Source organism: Equus przewalskii, chromosome 6 (genome assembly GCF_037783145.1).
Source record: "Equus przewalskii isolate Varuska chromosome 6, EquPr2, whole genome shotgun sequence".
Classification (NCBI taxonomy): Eukaryota; Metazoa; Chordata; class Mammalia; order Perissodactyla; family Equidae; genus Equus; species Equus przewalskii.
The window spans coordinates 18298238-18316886 of NC_091836.1; the positions used below are offsets into that span (position 1 = coordinate 18298238).

At 36.0% G+C, this 18649-nt stretch overlaps 1 protein-coding gene across 2 annotated transcripts in view; it reads left to right on the plus strand.

Moving 5' to 3' along the window:
• DDX10 (DEAD-box helicase 10) overlaps positions 1 to 18649 on the plus strand; it is a 275285-nt gene that overhangs the window by 135345 nt on the left and 121291 nt on the right. For both annotated transcript variants that reach the window (XM_070624851.1, XM_008524584.2), the window contains exon 14: positions 16862 to 16981. In XM_070624851.1, the coding sequence (XP_070480952.1) occupies positions 16862 to 16981 (120 nt within the window). The remainder of the gene's footprint in view (positions 1 to 16861; positions 16982 to 18649) is intronic.

An 18649-nucleotide genomic window follows, 5' to 3' on the forward strand; every position in this document is an offset into this window, starting at 1 on the left:
TATGCATGCATGCTTCTTTGAGTAAGGTAGAGCTTAACATGATTATCGAGATGCAGCTCTCTGACAGAGCAGTGAGAGACAGTTTATTCATTATTCCTAAAATGGAGAGCTCATTCCAAAGCAAGCTGAAAATTAGCCAGGTTATATGCCTTTAGTTGAACGAGGCTTCCTGGAGGTGCTCAATTAGCTGATAATAACACTACTTTGATCAAGTCAACTGGGATAGTTTGTGGTCTTTTTTAGACCAGCATCTTATAATCAGAATTAATGAGGCAAATTATCGGCGAGTTTCATAATATTGTAACTGCAGAAATCTTAATACACTAGTGGGAAATTAATTGCATTTTAATAGAGAAAATTCCTATCAGTTCAACCTGTTTTCTTGATTTTGTTGAAGTTGAACGTGTTCAAAATTAGTTTGTAAATATTTTTTCAGGATCGTCATTATGTTATTTAATGCTTTCATTTATTAATGATTCAGCCAAATCCTTCATATTATTATATGGTTTAAATAATGGAAGTGTTTTCAGAAGAAACAGTCTAGCATATGTTGCAAATAGTATTGGTCAGTGAAAGCATACCAACTTGGAGATGACCACACTGAGTCCCAAAGATTCATTTCATGTTCCAGTATACTTTTTTCTTTTGGATTTACCACTTCTCATCTTATATCTCAGACATTCTTTATTGTAATGGAGAAAATATTTGGGAGATGGATGGCAGTTATTATGCATCCTGTCTGTAGCTGGTTAAGAAATTCTCAAAGTCTTCTGTTGTTGGTTTAATCATTTTATTTTCCTGATTTAGAGTTGATAGTTTTTTTGGGTGTCTATTAGGGGGAAAAATGATTTGGCGGTACGGTGCAATGTTTTTGCAACACATCACTAATAATGAGAGCAATTTGTTTTCCTAGAGCTTCTCTTATGCCCTATTCCTTCATTTCTTGTGATTTTGTTTTCAGATTGTCTCCTTTTATCACTGTAGCTGTCTCTCAACTCTGCACGGTTGTCCTTTCCCCTGTCTATTTTGTTCTGTATATACTGTCTGTTTTGTCCTGTAGTTTTCCCTGAATCTTGTCACAGAACTCTTATTACCTTTCTAATTTTTCTTCCAACTTTAATTTATCTCTATCTGTATAATTACTATTTTCTTTTTCCTAGAGTGGCATAGGAAAATACAGTTTGTCTTTGGTTTTAGTACCCCAAAGACTTCTCAAGAGTAACACTGGAATGTGGAAAAAGCATTTAGATTGGGATTTTGACCAACATTAATTGTTTATTTATTTTGGAATCTACATGATTTTTTTAGTGAGAATCGTAATTTTCCTCATTGTTTTCTATTGGTGTAATTTGTTCTTTAAAAAATATACAGGGGGCCGGCCTCACAGTGTAGTGGTTAAGTTCAGCACATTCTGCTTTGACGGTCCGGGCTTGCAGGATCCCAGATGCGGACCTGTACCACTCCTCAGCCATGCTGTGGCAGTGACCCATATATAAAGTAGAAGAAGATTGGCACAGATGTTAGCTCAGGGCTAATCTTCCTCAGCAAAAGAAAAAAAAATACAGGAAAGGTTGCATTAGATATTCCAATGCAACATGTTTTCTTAATTTATTGAATTCTGTATCAAAGGATTTGTTCAAGTAGAAACTGTATGTCTGTCTCTGAGGGGAGGTTTTAGGCTCCAGCATTTGGGAATTAGACTAAACCTTTCCACAAACAATGTTTCTAGAGTTTGGCTTAATTGGTGACATTTGTGGAGTCCTGAGACGAGCACAAGCTTCAAAGTTTGAGAGTACAGATTTTGAAGTTTGAGCCTGTGTTTAGAGTCTGTCTCTGTCCCTTTTAGGTAGATAATTGTTTAGCTTATTTTATTGTCAGTTTCATCGCCTGTAAGATGCAAGCAATACCTCAAAAGGGAAGTTGTGATGAGTAAATGAAATATAAAACATCAAGCATGGTGTCTGCAGATGGCATCTCTAATTAACTACTCTTCTATCAACTTCTCAAAGAAAAGTTTAGTGACCTTTTGATTTGCCAGGTAAATCTTTCTGGATTGGCACTTGTCATGCATTTGAGCTTAGGACACATTCCACATTATCATTGCGTGGATTAAGGAATAGGCTTTATTGGGAAAAGGGGACATTTTATTGTGAAAAGCCAGGATCAGCAAGAAGTAAGGCATGAATTCTCCATCCCGTTATTCCACACAGAGGGATGCCAGAGTTTTGACAATCAGCTCAATATAAAGCATAGATTTTCATTCCAGTGAAGGTATCCTGTCCCATCTTATTGTCTCTTATTATAGAACAAGTAGTAGACCAGCCTTATCAGTGAAAGTTACACAAACTACTTGGGAACCAGACAGTATAGTGTGGATGCCTGCAGTCCTCTGAGAAATTCATCTGTCCAGCATGTGGAGACCTGGGACCCATGGGAAGTTGGGTCTGCCCTGCTAAGGGAAGAAACCATGGTCCTGTCTGGAGCTGAGTGTGGCTGCACCCTCTCCTCTTGGAAGAAGGGGATGGAGGAGTGATTCCAGCTCCTTGACTGGTCACTCAGAGTGACCTGACAGCATTTTCAAACAGTTCTACTTCCCGCATCATACTTTATTGCCCAGTGTCAGTGAGTCAGTTTTCTTAACAAATAAGTGTTAAATGTGTGAAATATTATGTTTGTTTATTTCTATGCTATTTAAGCGACTTTATGTCAGAATAGGTAACAGAAGAATGCATTTCAGAATCTTTGAATGTTGCTCCCAACCAAAATTGGTCCTAATTTGCTGAGGCTCAGCTCATCTTCACCAATAATTACTCATTTCTTAGGCACAGTATAGGCACTTACTTTAGGAATTAAAAGATGAGTAAACCAAAGTGTCCATATCCTCAGGGAGTTTAGTGTCTAAGAGGGGTAAAATGGAAGTAGTAGAATGTCTTAAGAATAAAAATAGAGTCTAAGAAACACCATGAGAGCTATCACTGAAAGGCTAAGGATGGAAAATGAGAAAAAGTCTCAAAAGATAAGCAGTGTCAAATCTTAACTTAAATTTGCCTTTTGAGGGAGAATTTCAAGCATATTGATAGGTCCGGCATTTTCTAGTCTGTGGATGGGACAGCGGGTAGGAGAGTGATTTAAAATGAAAAAGTTTCTTGACCATGTAGCAAATGGAGTTTGGAGCCTAGCGAAAATTTCATTTTAATTTGGGAATTGTGGTTTACAGTATTTTTAGTAAGTTGTAATTCAAAATAATACATTTAGTGTTACAAATTTACTAACGAGATAGCAGGGACTCATTCTAAGGTGGAAGAAAAATAAACCAGTGAGCGAGAATCTGTCAACCGCTTCCAGTGTCTGTCAAACTATTTTTAATGTTTAAATGCTAAGGAGGGCAGATGCAAATTGTATTAATCACTACATGCTCGGCATGTAATTTGCTGGGGGAAAAAAAAGGACAAAGTAATAGAGTATTGAGGGACAGGATACTTTTTTCTAGATGTTATGCTTTTGAGAGAGAAAGGAAATTAGAGGTCACATTTAGAGTCCTATCTACCTATGATCCTTGTACAAAAAAACCATTTTTAAAATGTATTCCTTGAGGAATTCTTTTCATTTTCAAGAAAACATTTGCTGTCGACCAGCTCTTGATTTCCATTTTATGGGATCTCTGAATATTGTTTAGGAAAAATAGGATTCTCAAAGGAAAGTGTGGTGTCTGAGATGTTTCTGTCTAAGATATTGTTGTCATATGTGGTGTCAAGGTAAGAGCACAGACTGTTTTTGGAGGATTTAGAGTTCTAGCCCTGACTTCACTGGTACTGGCTGTGTTATCTTGAATTCCTCTTAACCTCTGTGTGTGTGTGTGCATGCAATGTTATTTCTCTAGGTGCTCTGAGAGGGCCTTTTCATCCTTACTTCTGTACTTAATGCTGATATTTTTAATCACCGTTATATGGCTTTGCATACCACTGTTTTATAAATGGTGTATTTTTAAGAATATCCAGTTTTCAATGATTAGACATCATCCAAGCACATTTTATTGGAATGTAGTACATGTCGGCTGAGCTTTGATCTTTCGTTTGGTTCCCTTGTTGCTTAGCTAACTTTCATGTATGATAGAAGGCAGATCTTGGAAACTAGACTGTACATGTGACTGTGAAGATGGCTTGGACTGGCTGTTGTGGTGATGCTTGTTATTTCTCTTGAAGTTAAGATACCTCCCGTCTGTGTCTTGTGATTTACTAATGTCAGCCAGTTTAGAAAAATGTCAGACGTTGCAACCATCTATAACCAGTAACAATGATTTCTTGTCTTGGGGGTCTGGGAGGTTGGCATCAACATCTCTTAAGTATCTTAAAATAGCCTGTCAAGTGGTTTAACTAACCAGGTACCAAGCTCAGTTTGAGTTTAGTGTATTTCTTAGTTCTATTATTGTGTTCTTTGTGAAGGCTTTAAATCGTAGAGAGAGATTCCGTTTCTCTAATTTAGAGTGTAGATGTATGTGTGTGTCTGTGTATAACTTTTTAAATTGGTGGTTCATGGAATAACTAGCATTATGGTTGCATTTCTTAGACTTTCATGGTGAATGAATTTTCAGAAACTCTGCTGTATATCACACAGACCAGACTGCCAAGTAATTTGCTTTTCTCATAGGTCTGGAGCCAGCTATAGAATTCTCAGTTAAACCTATTATAAAATATTGTCGGATGTTATTTTGATGTTCTCTTATTTTGGTCAAATAAATTCTGATTAAATTAGCTACTGGTGCATTATTGCTGGGTCTCTGGTATCATTTGGAAGGAAGGTGGTAGGAGTATGATAGCTCAGATGTTCTCCCAAGAGAAGCATACCTTAGTGTCATATTGTTTATAATAGTTTCATAAATGCTCCTCTAGGTCGTTTAACTTAGTTCATTATTACCATTATTGCTTCCCTTATGTAGTCATTCTCTCTTAACCCTGTTAACTAAATGGCCATGTGACACAAATTAGCTTTCCTTTTTATATTCTTGGATTTTTTGTGTCTAGCTTAGAATATTTCTAAGTTATAGAAAAACTCCAAAAGTTGTAGGAGACAACAGAAATTGATGTAGCCAATTTGGACACAAGTTAGAAATGAGATCCATACTGTCATTTTTTGAAGTCTAAAAAGAGAGGCAAAAAACTGTGTGTCAAGTGCCATTTCTCTAAATTGCTTCCAGCTGCCTGCTTCCTAATATAGAAATATTTATTAAAAGTGGCAGGTTAAAAATTGGATTCCTAAGGCAAAATATGACTGGTTCCATAATTTTGTGAAAGAACAGGAAATGTCTGAGTTTTTTCCTCTACAATGGCTTTTTTTTTTTTAAGAGGGCATGGTGTGGAGCAAATAATACATTTCCTTGCCCACAAAACAGAACAGTAAACAGCTAGATAATTTCAGTGAACTAAAGAAAATTTCCTAAGGTAGTAATTGAGAAATATGAAATTATCCTTTATGTGTTCCAACAGTTTATGTGTTTGAAAAAGTAGAAGTAACCATTTAAGATAATAAATAATTAAGGACAACGATGGATGTGGCTGGCCATGAAACTCAACTGGTGATGAGGCTTAAAGTAAGGAAATAAGCAACGTAAAGTATGTCTTGGGTGGGGAGAAGAAATTTAAATCTTGTCTAGACTAGTTAGAAGCAGTGAAAGATTAAAAGAGTTATTAGACTGAAATGCTATAGAGGCTTTTGAAAATCAAGGAAAAGTTTAATTTTGACAAATTGATGAGGAAGCGAGGACAAACGTGCTGAAGGAAAAAGCACTGGTATTTGAGTCAGGATTTGGTGGAGGGACTTATATCTGAACAATGCGAGAAGGAATAGAGGGAAATAGAAACTACATTGGAGATAGATTTGAAAATTTTCTGAAAGCATTCAGTAGTTAAGGTGGCAAGTACACACACTCGGGAAGAGTTTGTTAGTTTAAAAGACAGCTTCTGGAAAGTTTTCTGAGTTTAGCCTGTGGATTCAGGCAGTAGAAATCCTGAAGGAAGAATCTAGCAATCCAGAAACATTGTGTAGCATGCTTGTGCCTTATGATCCTCTCATAATCGTACAGGAGTCCAAACAAAGCTGAGATCACTACCTATTTTTGTAGTGTTTGGAGTGGGGAGGGGTGGGAAACAAGCAATACTCAAATTGTCTGTTTTCCCATTTGTCTTGACCCATTAAGAGGATTTTAAAATCGAATCATTTATATTTCATAATAAATATTTGGTCATTGTTGTTTAATATATTGTAGTATTCATTAACCATTTTCGTCACTTTATACATTTGAATTGCAGTTCACAGACTACAAAGAAAATAATGCATGACCTTATTGACCATAAGGGATAGAGAAAGAGGTTAACATTTACTTACGTTTTGCTTCTTAAAATACTTAGAAGAACTACTCTAGCCTTGAAAAATGAGGAACTTGAACAGGATATGTAGGTTCTTATCTGTATGATTTTGTGTTTGGAATAAACACACATTTATAAAATATAAAAAAATTTGGAAGGATTTCTAGAATGAGTCTTTAGGCAGTCTCCTAGATATAATTTATGAAGTGTCAATATCAAGTAATGAGACAAGCATCAAACAAATAAATTCTATAACAGCTGTTATTCTCATCAGAAAGAAAGAAAGAAAGGTTGGGGCCTTGTGATTAGAAATAGCATATTCAGTATTCAAAATTTTTATTTGGATGTGAAAACAATTATTTAAAAAACTAATAGGTATACTACATCAGAAAGTAGAACCTGAAAAAACCTTTCTTAATGGGCATGAACTGAATGATAAGTTGGAAAAAGGTATAAGTTTCTCAAAATAGCGATTTTCAAACATTTTTTCAAAATTGATAGTTATGATGCTCTAACCTAAGGTAGTTTGAACAAAAATCAGCTAAGCGTTGTAGAATGTGAACAACAGTGTCAAACGCACTTTGGTTTATATTATGTAACCTTGAACAAATTGCTGAATTTATCTAGCTTTCGGTTTCTAATTAAAAAAATTATCAGGGGCAAGGTTTGAATCATGGTTGTTATGAGTAGTAAATGAAGTAATGCTTTATTCAAGTGAGAATTTATTCACTAATTGTTTCTTCAAGAAATATTGGTTGAATATTTCCTGTATGCCAGCCTCTCTGTGATGCCCTGGGGATACAAATGTAATACAAATGGTCTTGACCCTCTTGAAGATTACAGTCCGTTAGGAAAAACAAAACAAGAAATCAAGTAGAGCTTACTGTAATGGGGACAAGAGTGAATGCAAAGACTTTTTAACAGGCTAATATTAATATAATATCAGTCCACTTCAGATATAATGGTCACTGAGACTTGGGTAGAGGCAGCAACTGGCTTTCGTTATTCCTTTATTCCCAATTTTATGAATATGACCAAATTTATGCATATTGGTAAGGTTTGTCATAGTTTGCCTTCTATTAAACTTTAAACAGTGAGATTGGTAAATGTAGACATTTTTTCAAAGAAAAATCCTGTTAAATTTATTAAACCATTATAATATTATTTCTACAATTCATAATTTATAAACACTCTTGTTTCATATCATTGAACTTGTATTTAGGGGTCTATTGTGCCTTTCCTTTGCATTGCCCATACTGCTCCCCATGCTCCAGCTGCTGTGTAATTCTAGGACTGTTACTTTGTCTTAAGTTTACATTTGAGTAGGAATTCTGAAAATACAAACTCTGTTCTTGTAATAACATTTTAAACTGAAGTCCAGTTATATTGTAAGTGGCTCTTAATTTTATTTTTAATTGTGGTAAAATACACATAACAAAATTTACCACTGGAACCTTTTAAGTGTAGAGTTCAGTAGTGTTAAATGCATTCACGTTGTTGTGCAACCAATCTCCAGACCTCTTCTCGTCTTGCAAAACTGAAACTGCGTACCCTTTAGGTGGCTCTTAATTTTAAAACTATAGTTTTTGTAAAGATTTCACAAGCATACTTCTTCTGCTTACTGGTGTTGGTGTCAAGTTTCTTTTCTTTTTTTTCCCCAACTTTGTTGAGGAATAATTGACAAATTTAATTGTATATGACACCATGTTTTCATATACATATACGGTGTGAAACAATTGCCAAGATCAAGATAATTAACATATCCAGTGTCTTCCAGTTAACTTGTTTTTTCTTTGAAACTGTCACTCTTTGCAGATGACATGATTTTATATCTAGAAAACGCTAAAGAGTCCACTAAAAAACTTTTAGAAATAATAAAGGAATACAGTCAAGTTGCGGGATACAAAATCAAGGTACAAAAATCCGTTGCGTTTCTATACACTAACATCGAAGTAGCAGAAAGAGAAATTAAGAATACAATCCCATTTACGATTGCAACAAAAAGAATAAAATACCTTGGAGTAAACTTAACGAAAGAGGTGAAAGATCTGTACACCGACAACTATAAAACATTGCTGAAAGAAATCGAAGAAGACACAAAGAAATGGAAAGATATTCCGTGCTCTTGGATTGGAAGAATTAACACAGTTAAAATGTCCATACTTCCTGGGGCTGGCCCCGTGGCTGAGTGGTTAAGTTCGCGCGCTCTGCTGCAGGCGGCCCAGTGTTTCGTCGGTTCGAATCCTGGGCGCGGACATGGCACTGCTCGTCAGACCACGCTGAGGCAGCGTCCCACATGCCACAACTAGAGGAACCCACAACGAAGAATACACAACTATGTACCGGGGGGCTTTGGGGAGAAAAAGGAAAAAATAAAATCTTAAAAAAAAAAAAAAAAAAAAAAAATGGTTAAAATGTTAAAAAAAAAAAAAAAAAAAATGTCCATACTTCCTAAAGCAATCTATAGATTCAACGCAAGCCCTATCAAAGTTCCAACAACATTTTTTACAGAACTAGAACAAAGAATCCTAAAATGTATATGGAACAACAAAAGACCCTGAATAGCCAAAGGATTCCTGAGAAAAAAGAACAAAGCTGGAGGTATCACACTCCCTGAGTTCAAATTATACTACAAAGCCATAGTAACCAAAACAGCATGGTACTGGCACAAAAACAGACACACAGATCAATGGAACGAAATTGAGAGCCCAGAAGTAAACCCACACGTTTATGGACAGCTAATATTAGACAAGGGAGCCAAGAGCATACAATAGAGAAAGGAGAGTCTCTTCAATAAATGGTGTTGGGAAAACTGGACAGCCACATGCAAAAGAATGAAGATAGGCCATTCCCTTACACCATGCACAAAAATCAACTCAAAATGGATTAAAACTTGAATGTAAGACCCGAAACCATGAGACTTCTAGAAGAAAACGTAGGCAGTACGCTCTATGACATTGGTCTGAACAGCATATTTTCAAGTCCCATGTCTGGCTGGGCAAGGGAAACAAAAGAAAAAATGAACAAATGGGACTACATCAAACTAAAAAGTTTCTGCACAGCAAAGGAAACCATCAACAAAACGAAAAGACAGCCTAACAATTGGGAGAAGATATTTGCAAACCACATGTCAGATAAGGGGTTAATATCCAAAATATACAAAGAACTCATACAGCTCAACAACAAAAAAACCAACAATCCAGTTAGAAAATGGGCAAAAGATCTGAATAGAGATTTCTCCAAAGAAGAAATACAGATGGCCAACAGGCATATGAAAAGATGCTCAACATCATTAGCTATCAGGGAAATGCAAATCAAAACTACAATGAGGTGTCACCTGACTCCCGGTCAGAATGGCTATAATTAACAAGACAGGAAACAACAAATGTTGGAGAGGGTGTGGAGAGAAGGGAAGCCTTGTTCACTGCTGGTGGCAGTGCAAACTGGTGCAGCCACTATGGAAAGCAGTTTGGAGTATCCTCAGAAAATTAAGGATAGATCTACCATATGATCCAGCTATTCCACTGCTGGGTATTTATCCAAAGAACTTGAAAACACAAAGGCATAAAGATACTTGCACCCCTATGTTCATTGCAGCATTATACACAATAGCCAAGACTTGGAAGCAACCTAGGAGCCCATCAAGGGACAAATGGATAAAGAGGATGTGGTATTTATACACGATGGACTACTACTCAGCCATAAGAAATGATGAAATCCAGCCATTTGTGACAACATGGATGGACCTTGAGGGTGTTATGCTGAGTGAAATAATTCAGAGGGAGAAAGTCAAATACCATATGATCTCACTCATAAGTAGAAGATAAAAACGACAAAAAAAAACCCACATAGCATTGGAGATTGGACTGGTGGTTACCATTGGGGAAGGGGGAGGGAGGGCAAAAGGGGTGATTAGGGTCACATGTGAGAGGATGCACTATAATTAGTGTTCGAGTGGTGAACATGATGTAATGTATCCAGAATTTGAAATATGATGTACATCCGAAAAAATAAAAATTAAAAATAAAATAAAATATCAAATAATGCATCCTTAATTTATACTGTAAATTGGAATTAATATTGAATTATTATAGTTAAGTAAATTTAGGACGATGAAGGAAATATGGTTACATAGCAGGTGATTTTGCTTTTTTTTGGGTAAAGATTGGTATCTGAGCTAACAACTGTTGCCAATCTTCTCTTTGTTTTTTTTTCTGCTTTATCACCCCAAATCTCCCCCGTATGTAGTTGTATATCCTAGTTGCAGGTCCTTCTAGTTGTGGCATGTGGGACGCCGCCTCATTGTGTCCTGATGAGCCGTGCCGTGTCTGCGTCCAGGATCCGAACCAGCGAAACCCTGGGCTGCCGCAGCGGAGCGTGCAAACTTGACCACTCGACCACAGGGCCGCCCTGATTTTGCTGTTTTAAAAAAGTCATAAACATATTCTAGTCGAGTTTGGTTATTTAGACAATTGAAATATCTAAAGTTAATTTGGACTTTTAGGCAACAATGTTTATGAATGCTAGGAAGTGCTCTTAACCAGGGTTGATGGTTCTTTATTTTGTTGGTTTCCTTCACTTTTAGATACAGTTTTCTGTTATAAACTATTAATTATTCAGTGATACATATGGGAGCCACTTCAAGGAAATGTGAAAATCTGATTTCTTTGCAATGTCTTTCCCTTTAATTCTAATTTCATCTCCTCATGGTTCTGTTTTTCAATCTTTTTGTGATGACACTTATTCTTTTACTGTCTAGGATATCTGGTAGTAAGGCTTATATTAAGGTAGGTTTTTTCATTTGATTATATTTTGCATCTTCTTATAGCCAATGTTAACTAACATGACCCTTCTATCATGATAGGATCCGTTATTTTTTCGTTACTGTTCTTGTATCTTCTAAGTTCTTTGTGGCAGCCTCCTACAGCTGTCACAGGACCTTGAGAAAGATTTGATGCTCTATCAATTTTGTATTGTGTTTTATGATATTTCCCTTTTAGCATTTTATTTTAAAGTCTAACATACATATTGTGGAAGAAGTGCAAACAGAAATGAAAATTGCATTTTGAAGTTTTACATCTTGTCAGGAAATCTTTCATTATACTTCCTGACTGCTGCAAATTTCATTCTTGTACCAATAATATGAAGTCTTGTAGTCAAACTAACTCTTGCCTAATAATAGGTATATTTTATATTTTTCGTCACTTAAGGAATTGAAATTTAAAGTATTAATGAGCACTTTTTCCCTTGTCCATGAGCCAGTGTTGAAACTTTTTTTTAATGTTTGTTTATTTTTATTTTTTTTCTGAGGAAGATTAGCCCTGAGCTAACATCTGCTGCCAGTCCTGCTAGTTTTTGCCGAGGAAGATTGTCCCTGAGCTAACATCTATGCCCATCTTCCTCTATTTTTTTTTCATATGTGCGACGCCTGCCACAGTGTGGCTTGAGAAGCGGTGCATAGGTCCATACCTGGGATCCAAGTCGGAGAACCCCAGACCGCCAAAGGGGAGCTCACGAACTTAACTACTGCGCCACCAAGCTGGCCCTGTTGAAACTCTTAAGAAAAGTAAAACCTGCATTTTAAGGAGTTAAAGTCATTTTTTTAAAAAATCTTTTGGTTGGAAATATATTTTTAATTATAGCACAAACTCATAAAACTTTTTTATAGTGAAAAAAATTGATTACATAAAAATTAAAAATATCTGCTTTTGCAAAAAGCAAACAACAAAATATTAACTTATATGGTGATGGTCTAAATGTAAATGAAGTGGGAGAAAATGTTGAAGTATCTTTAACAAATGAAGAGATTCCACAAATTAATAAAATGCCAGGAATTCGTTAAAAATACCGGCAAAGAATATATGTACTGCATAGAAAAAATATGCCTTTGAAAAGATGTTCTGCTCTACTTAAAATAATACAAATGCAAATTAAAACTTCCCTGAGATACTGTATTTTCACCAAGTTGATTGGCAGTTGTAAAGCGTAATAATATACTTTGAATAGTTGTAGAGAATCAGATACTCTCAAATTTTTGGTGGGAGTTTAAATTTGTATAACTTTCCTGAAGGGTTGTTTGGAAATATTTTTCTAAATTTAAATGCACATACTTTTTGAGCACTCTAACTTCTAGAAGTTTATCCTAGATATATAAAAGCGTATGTATAAAGGAAGCTGTTCATTGCAGGGATAGCTCTTTTAGTAACTTGGTGTTCTTCATATGTACTTGAATATGGACAGAATGTCTCTGGAAGGATACAGAAAAAGCTAGTAACAGTGCTTCCTTCCAGGGAGGTGGGTAAACAGGAGGCTGAAGAGGACACGAATGGCAACTTTTTAACTGAATATCTTTACACAGTAAATGAGCATCTGTTACCTGCTAAAATTAAGATTCAAAGGAATGATACTGAACTAACTCTCTTGTAAGCCCTGTGTGAAATATGCCATCAGTGGACACACAGAAGGTATTCATTCTTTCATCACCAGCGTGCCAGCAGTGTTCGAGTGCTTGCTGCTTAGTTCAAACATCTGTCCCTCAAATGAGATTCCTCTCTTCACCCTAGACTAGTTAGGGCAGACATCCTATTGCATAGATTCGTTCATCCTGTATACTTTTTTCTGAGTACTGACTACATTTGTGATTAAATAGTTAATATTTTCCACTGATTTAATGTTTTTTCACCTGATAGGCTCCATGAGGGTTGGGGGGTCCACCTGTCTCTCACTGCTAGGACCCCAGTGTGTACTATGATCACTTTTGTGTTGATGACACTCAGTGCATATTTGAATGAGTGAAGAATCATTCTAGAGTGTCAGAGCAAAGCCACAGCCTATCAGGAAAATGTAATAAACATGTATCTTCTCACCCACGTTGGCCTTTCTGTTTCTTCTTTCAGTGGCTTCTTTAAAACATACAAAAAATTTAACTTTTTTTCTTTGGAGGGGGGATCACAAATCTCTTTTAGAAACTAGGGTAAACCATAAAAATACAAGGATGCAAATAGCACAAATATTGTTATGTAACTTCAGTGGTTTCATGGATTTCCCTAAAGCTCTTGATGTAACCCCACATCACTGCAAGATTCCACTCTGCAGGATTGTTTTTCTGACCCACCTTTATTCTGTTCTGGCAGTTTTTGGTGTCTTTGCTTTGTGACTTTCTCTCGTTCCTGGGACTGGGCTTTTGTATTTTCTTACAAAAAATTTCAAACATATAGAAAAGTTGAAAAAAGCGTACTTTTGGACACCAGAATACCCACCACTCATATTATACAATTAACCTTTTACCATATTTCCTTTATCATGTAATTCTCCATCTATCCATCCGTCATCCTTTTTATTTAATGCATTTTGGAGTAAGTTGCCAACATCATTGCGCTTTCTCTCAATATGCTTCAGCTTGCCTGGCATTAACTAAAGTTCAGTATTTGTTTACAGGACTCTTTTTTGAGGTAGAAATTTATGTACAATGAAATGCACCAATCTTAAATGTAACATTTGATGAATTTTGACAAATGTATGTGTAACTCAAACTCCTATCAAGATATAGAGCATTACTGTCACTCCCAGAAAGTTTTCTCTGTTGTTCTCCACTATTTTTTGTCTTTTTATTTAAGTGAATATAACTTACTCTTGTTTGTTATTTTTACATCATAATGATCCTCTCACATTGTACTGTTTGATTGGCACTCTCTGTCATTAGCTGAGATCTGATAACAGAATATCAGCCAACCCAGGATTCTTAAGAATTGACCTAACTGTAAAACCAACAAGATTCAGTAGGAGTCAGGAAAACAGTCACCAACCCTGGTGGTTGTGTTGATGGTGTTCTTTGAGAAGGGTTTGTGGGGAAAAAGGAGGTGTAGGAGGAATGACTGGGTGGAAGGAAATGGGGGTCTTATTAATGTCCTATGTTCACAAGGTACCCTGCAGATAGCAACTCATTTAGGTTGACAAGCTTCCTGCCACCCTTTCAATTTAGGAGTTTTACCACCACACAACTTAATTACTCTCAGAAGTGAGATAAGTAATATTTCCTCAGGGAGAATAACAGTAATATATCTTAGAGCACAGTGGTGGGGAGGGGGTTGTGAGGGATGAGCAGAGCAATTTAAGGCCTTATGCCACCAGATGGTAACATATATGCAGTCATGGACCCCTGGGGGATAGAGATGGGATGTCCCATGGGGAGAAGAAATCTAAAACAAACTTAATCTCTTTTCATAGAAATCTTGTGTGGTGTAGTTATAGTGAATGTAGCATATTGGTGTCTCTCTCTGATGTAATAGAAATTAGTTACCTCGGGAGATTAATCTTTCATAAGCATTTAATGGATTTAAAATTCTAGTAGGTTCTTTTTTTTTTTTTTTGTGAGGAGGATTAGCCCTGAGGTAACTACTGCCAATCTTCCTCTTTTTGCTGAGGAAGACTTGCCCTGAGCTAACATCCGTGCCCATCTTCCTCTACTTTATATGTGGGATGTCTACCACAGCATCGCTTTTTGCCAAGCGGTGCCATGTCCACACCCAGGATCCGAACCGGTGAACCCCAGGCTGCCAAGAAGTGGAACGTGCGAACTTAACTGCTGTGCCACTGGGCTGGCCCTAGTAGGTTCTTAGGTATGAATTGATTTGTGGCTTGAGAAATAAGTGTAATTAGATACTAGAGATGCATGTACTAAGAACCAGAAATACAAAAGCAGTGTTAGTAATACCCACATAATGGAACCATTGGTGTCAAAACAACTTTCTTTCTTTCTTTTTTTTTTTTGGTGAGGAAGATTTGATCTGGGCTAACATCGGTTGCCAATCTTCATCTTTTTTTTGCTTGAGGAAGGTTAGCCCTGAGCTAACATCTGTGCCACTCTTCCTTTATTTTGTATGTGTGTTGCTGCCATAGCATGGCTTGATGAGTGGTATAGGTCCGTGCCTGGGATCTGAAACCATGAACCCGGGCTGCTGAAGTGGAGCGTGCTGGACTAAACCACTATGCCATTGGGCCAACCTTCAAAACAACTTTCTTGTACTTAAATCATAATATTATTGCAGATGCACTAGCTGACTTTCATAATAACCGTTATCATTATTTAAAAATATAATTTATTGATAACTTGTCACAAACCTCTGTTTTAATAAATTTGTTGGCTTTGATTTTATGGTGTTTTATTAAGCATTTTTGTATTCATCAATATCAATAATACTTTGTTAAATGAATTGTTCTTTTGTGCATGTTTATTCCTATAATGTAACTGTTGCAACTAATGTGCATCTTCTGAAGCTTCTGGTAATTCTTGTTTCCTAGATCAGTCACTCCTTTCTTACTTTTCCTTGGGTGGTTCCCTATGGTACAGAGTTACAAAACCAATCAACTGGGAAGCTTAAAGTCTGAGAGTTTGCAAATTTATCCTCCATGCAGTTGACACAATCTCTTTAGCTAGCATGAAATTAATATATAATAGTGGTATTTGAGGTTTATCAAACACTTATATTTTGAATGTTTTACATTTATTATTAAACTCTCCCAACAACCCTATGAGGTAGGTACTATTATTATCCTTGGTTTATAACTAAAACACAGAGATTAAGTAACTTGCTTTTACACAGTTCATAAGTGGTAGAGCTTGAATTCAGATCCCTTTATTTAATTACTGCACCAAAGACTTCTGCTCATTCTGTTTACTCTTCTAATAGAGGCTGCGTTAGATTAGTTTAATAAGTACCACCAATGGTACTCTCTGATTTGAGGAAAATAACCCAATCCTCCTCAAAGGATTACTTGTTGTCACTCTCTCCTCAATGCAGGCTATGATATAACCTCTGCAACTCCTCATCTCAGATGTTTCACTCAGCATTCACTTAGCATAAGTAAGCAGTGTCATTGTATTTTGAATGTCTTGCTATAGTGGATTTTGGACATTAGCTAGGTGCTGATCAGTATATCTTGTTAAAGTGCTCTTACTCCATCTCACCCTTGGCACAGCTTGGTTATCATAGGATGTTTTCCAGTGTTCGTATAGTAAATTACTGTAATGGGAGGAATAATGTTGAGTTGCAAACAATGTATTGCAGCTATTTTGCTTTCCAAGTTATCATTTTCCTAGTCTAAAAGTTTAAGTTTGTACTTGTAAATTAGATCTATTTAAAAAATATTCCCTGTTTTTTGGCTAGGAGATAGCTTTATCTTACATATTCATTTGTCACATTATCATAAAATTTCTGGTACTTCAACATTATCAGGATAGCATAGTTTTAGTAATAGAAGAATTTTAAAGGTTATTTATGTCTAATATTCATCTTATTCACACTTAAACCCCCTTAGCATTGGAGAGGTCATTCATTAATAAGTCTAATAATTTTATTTCTGGACGATATTTTTGGTGCTTCTCATTAGCCATTGAGCAGTAAATGCACTCAATTTTGGAAAGTATATGGCCAGAGTTAAATTGTTAATATAAAGCAGCCGTTTGCCTAATCATCTGTTTTTTGTATATTCTTACACAGAAGAAAGAACCTTCTAAATCCAGTGTCAAGAAAAAAGTGACCAAGGTCGCAGAAGCAAAAAAAGTAATGAAGAGAAATTTTAAAGTGAATAAGAAAATAACATTTACTGATGAAGGGGAGGTAAGATTCTTAAACACTTCATTTCTGAGGTACGTTCTAAGTATTATAAGAAGTTTGACTCTCCTGCTGACTTTCCATTCGTTAATGAGAAAATAGTTTCTGTAAAGTATGCTAGGCAGTTCCTTTCACTGTTACTGCAGCCATTTCATCAACTCTACATCTATAAGCAAGAATGCCTTACTGAGAGTAAACTGAGTTACTTCTTGGTGATAATGACATATAGTTGGTTTTGAACTTTATAAATTTTGTTTTTATAGATTAGCTTTTCTTGTCATGGTATCCATCAATGTTCTTTGGGAACAAGAGCACGAGTAGTAATACAACTACTTGCCACAGCTGCTTTTGCTGCTTTCTAGAAAGTCTCTGCTTTGCAGTTCCTCAGTTTTAGAAGCTGTGTTTGCATACTTCTTCCTTGGCTGGCTATGAGAGGAAATTCTCTGCTTTAAAATAATCTCAGACAAATAGATACCTGGTTTTCATCTCACCATTACCTTGGTCTTAGTGTAAATAAATAACCCATAGAGTAGGAAAGGGGTTACTATTCACAGGTTGCTCATGAAAGGTCACTCTAGTGCATAATATTATCTTTGTTTTTAAAGAGGAAAGAGATCTGGAAGGTCAAGTGACTTACCTAAGGAGTAATGGCTGGTTAGTGGTCATAGCAACATCTCCTGAATATGATCTCTTGGTTTCATACTCACCAACCTACAGCTTTCCTTGTTCATCCCAATACAGCATGCAGTACCCCATACCCACCATAAGCTTATTTCTCTTGCCCTGTCTGTTTTTTTTTTAATAGCACTTACTATGTGACTTTACATCCTATGTTTATTTGTTTCTTGTCCTTTCTTCCACTCCAGTGGAATGAGGGAAGCCGCATGAAGGAAGGTATTGGTTGACTTTGCTCACTGCTCTGTCCCGAGAACTTAGAATAGTCCCTGTCATATAGTAAACCTTCAGAAAAAGTTCATTGAATGAATGAACCATTTTCTAATATCCCCATAAAAATAATAGCTTTATATACCGACTATAATGTATCACATCAGATATTTCATCATCATTAATATAAATGCTGCCTTAAGCAGTTTATATCCAATGGAGTATGTTTCCTTTTAATTTTGAAGTTAACAAAGATTTGGATGTTACTTTGTGGAAGGGGGCTTTGCTTCAGAAGCCCAGATTTGCCCTAATAATATGGAGTAAAATGGTGTATAAATTATGTGAAAACTAACCAAACAGAGTGCAATTCAAAGTTTAGGAAGTTGCAGAGGAAGCCTATGTAACTGATAATTGATGAATCTTTATGAAATTACTAAAAAGAGGTCAGCACCTGAGAAGCAGGCTAAACTAGAATATCGTTGTATTACATGAGGTGCTTATTGTAAAAGAATAGTACTGTTAGTATAATGTTAGCGTTAGAGGTTCCTTCCTGTGCTCTTAAATTATACAAATTATAATTGTATAATTATACAAATTAGCTACAAGATGTGTGTAAATCCTTATAATTATACAAATTAGCTCCAAGATGAGTGTAAAATGTTTCAGTGTAAACTTATTGCTGATAGGAGCTCTATGTGGCTATGAGCCACATTGAAACTTCTGATCTAAAACTCTCAAAGTTTAAAAATGCTTCTATTCATTCAGCCCACAGAGGGATGAACTTTTTTC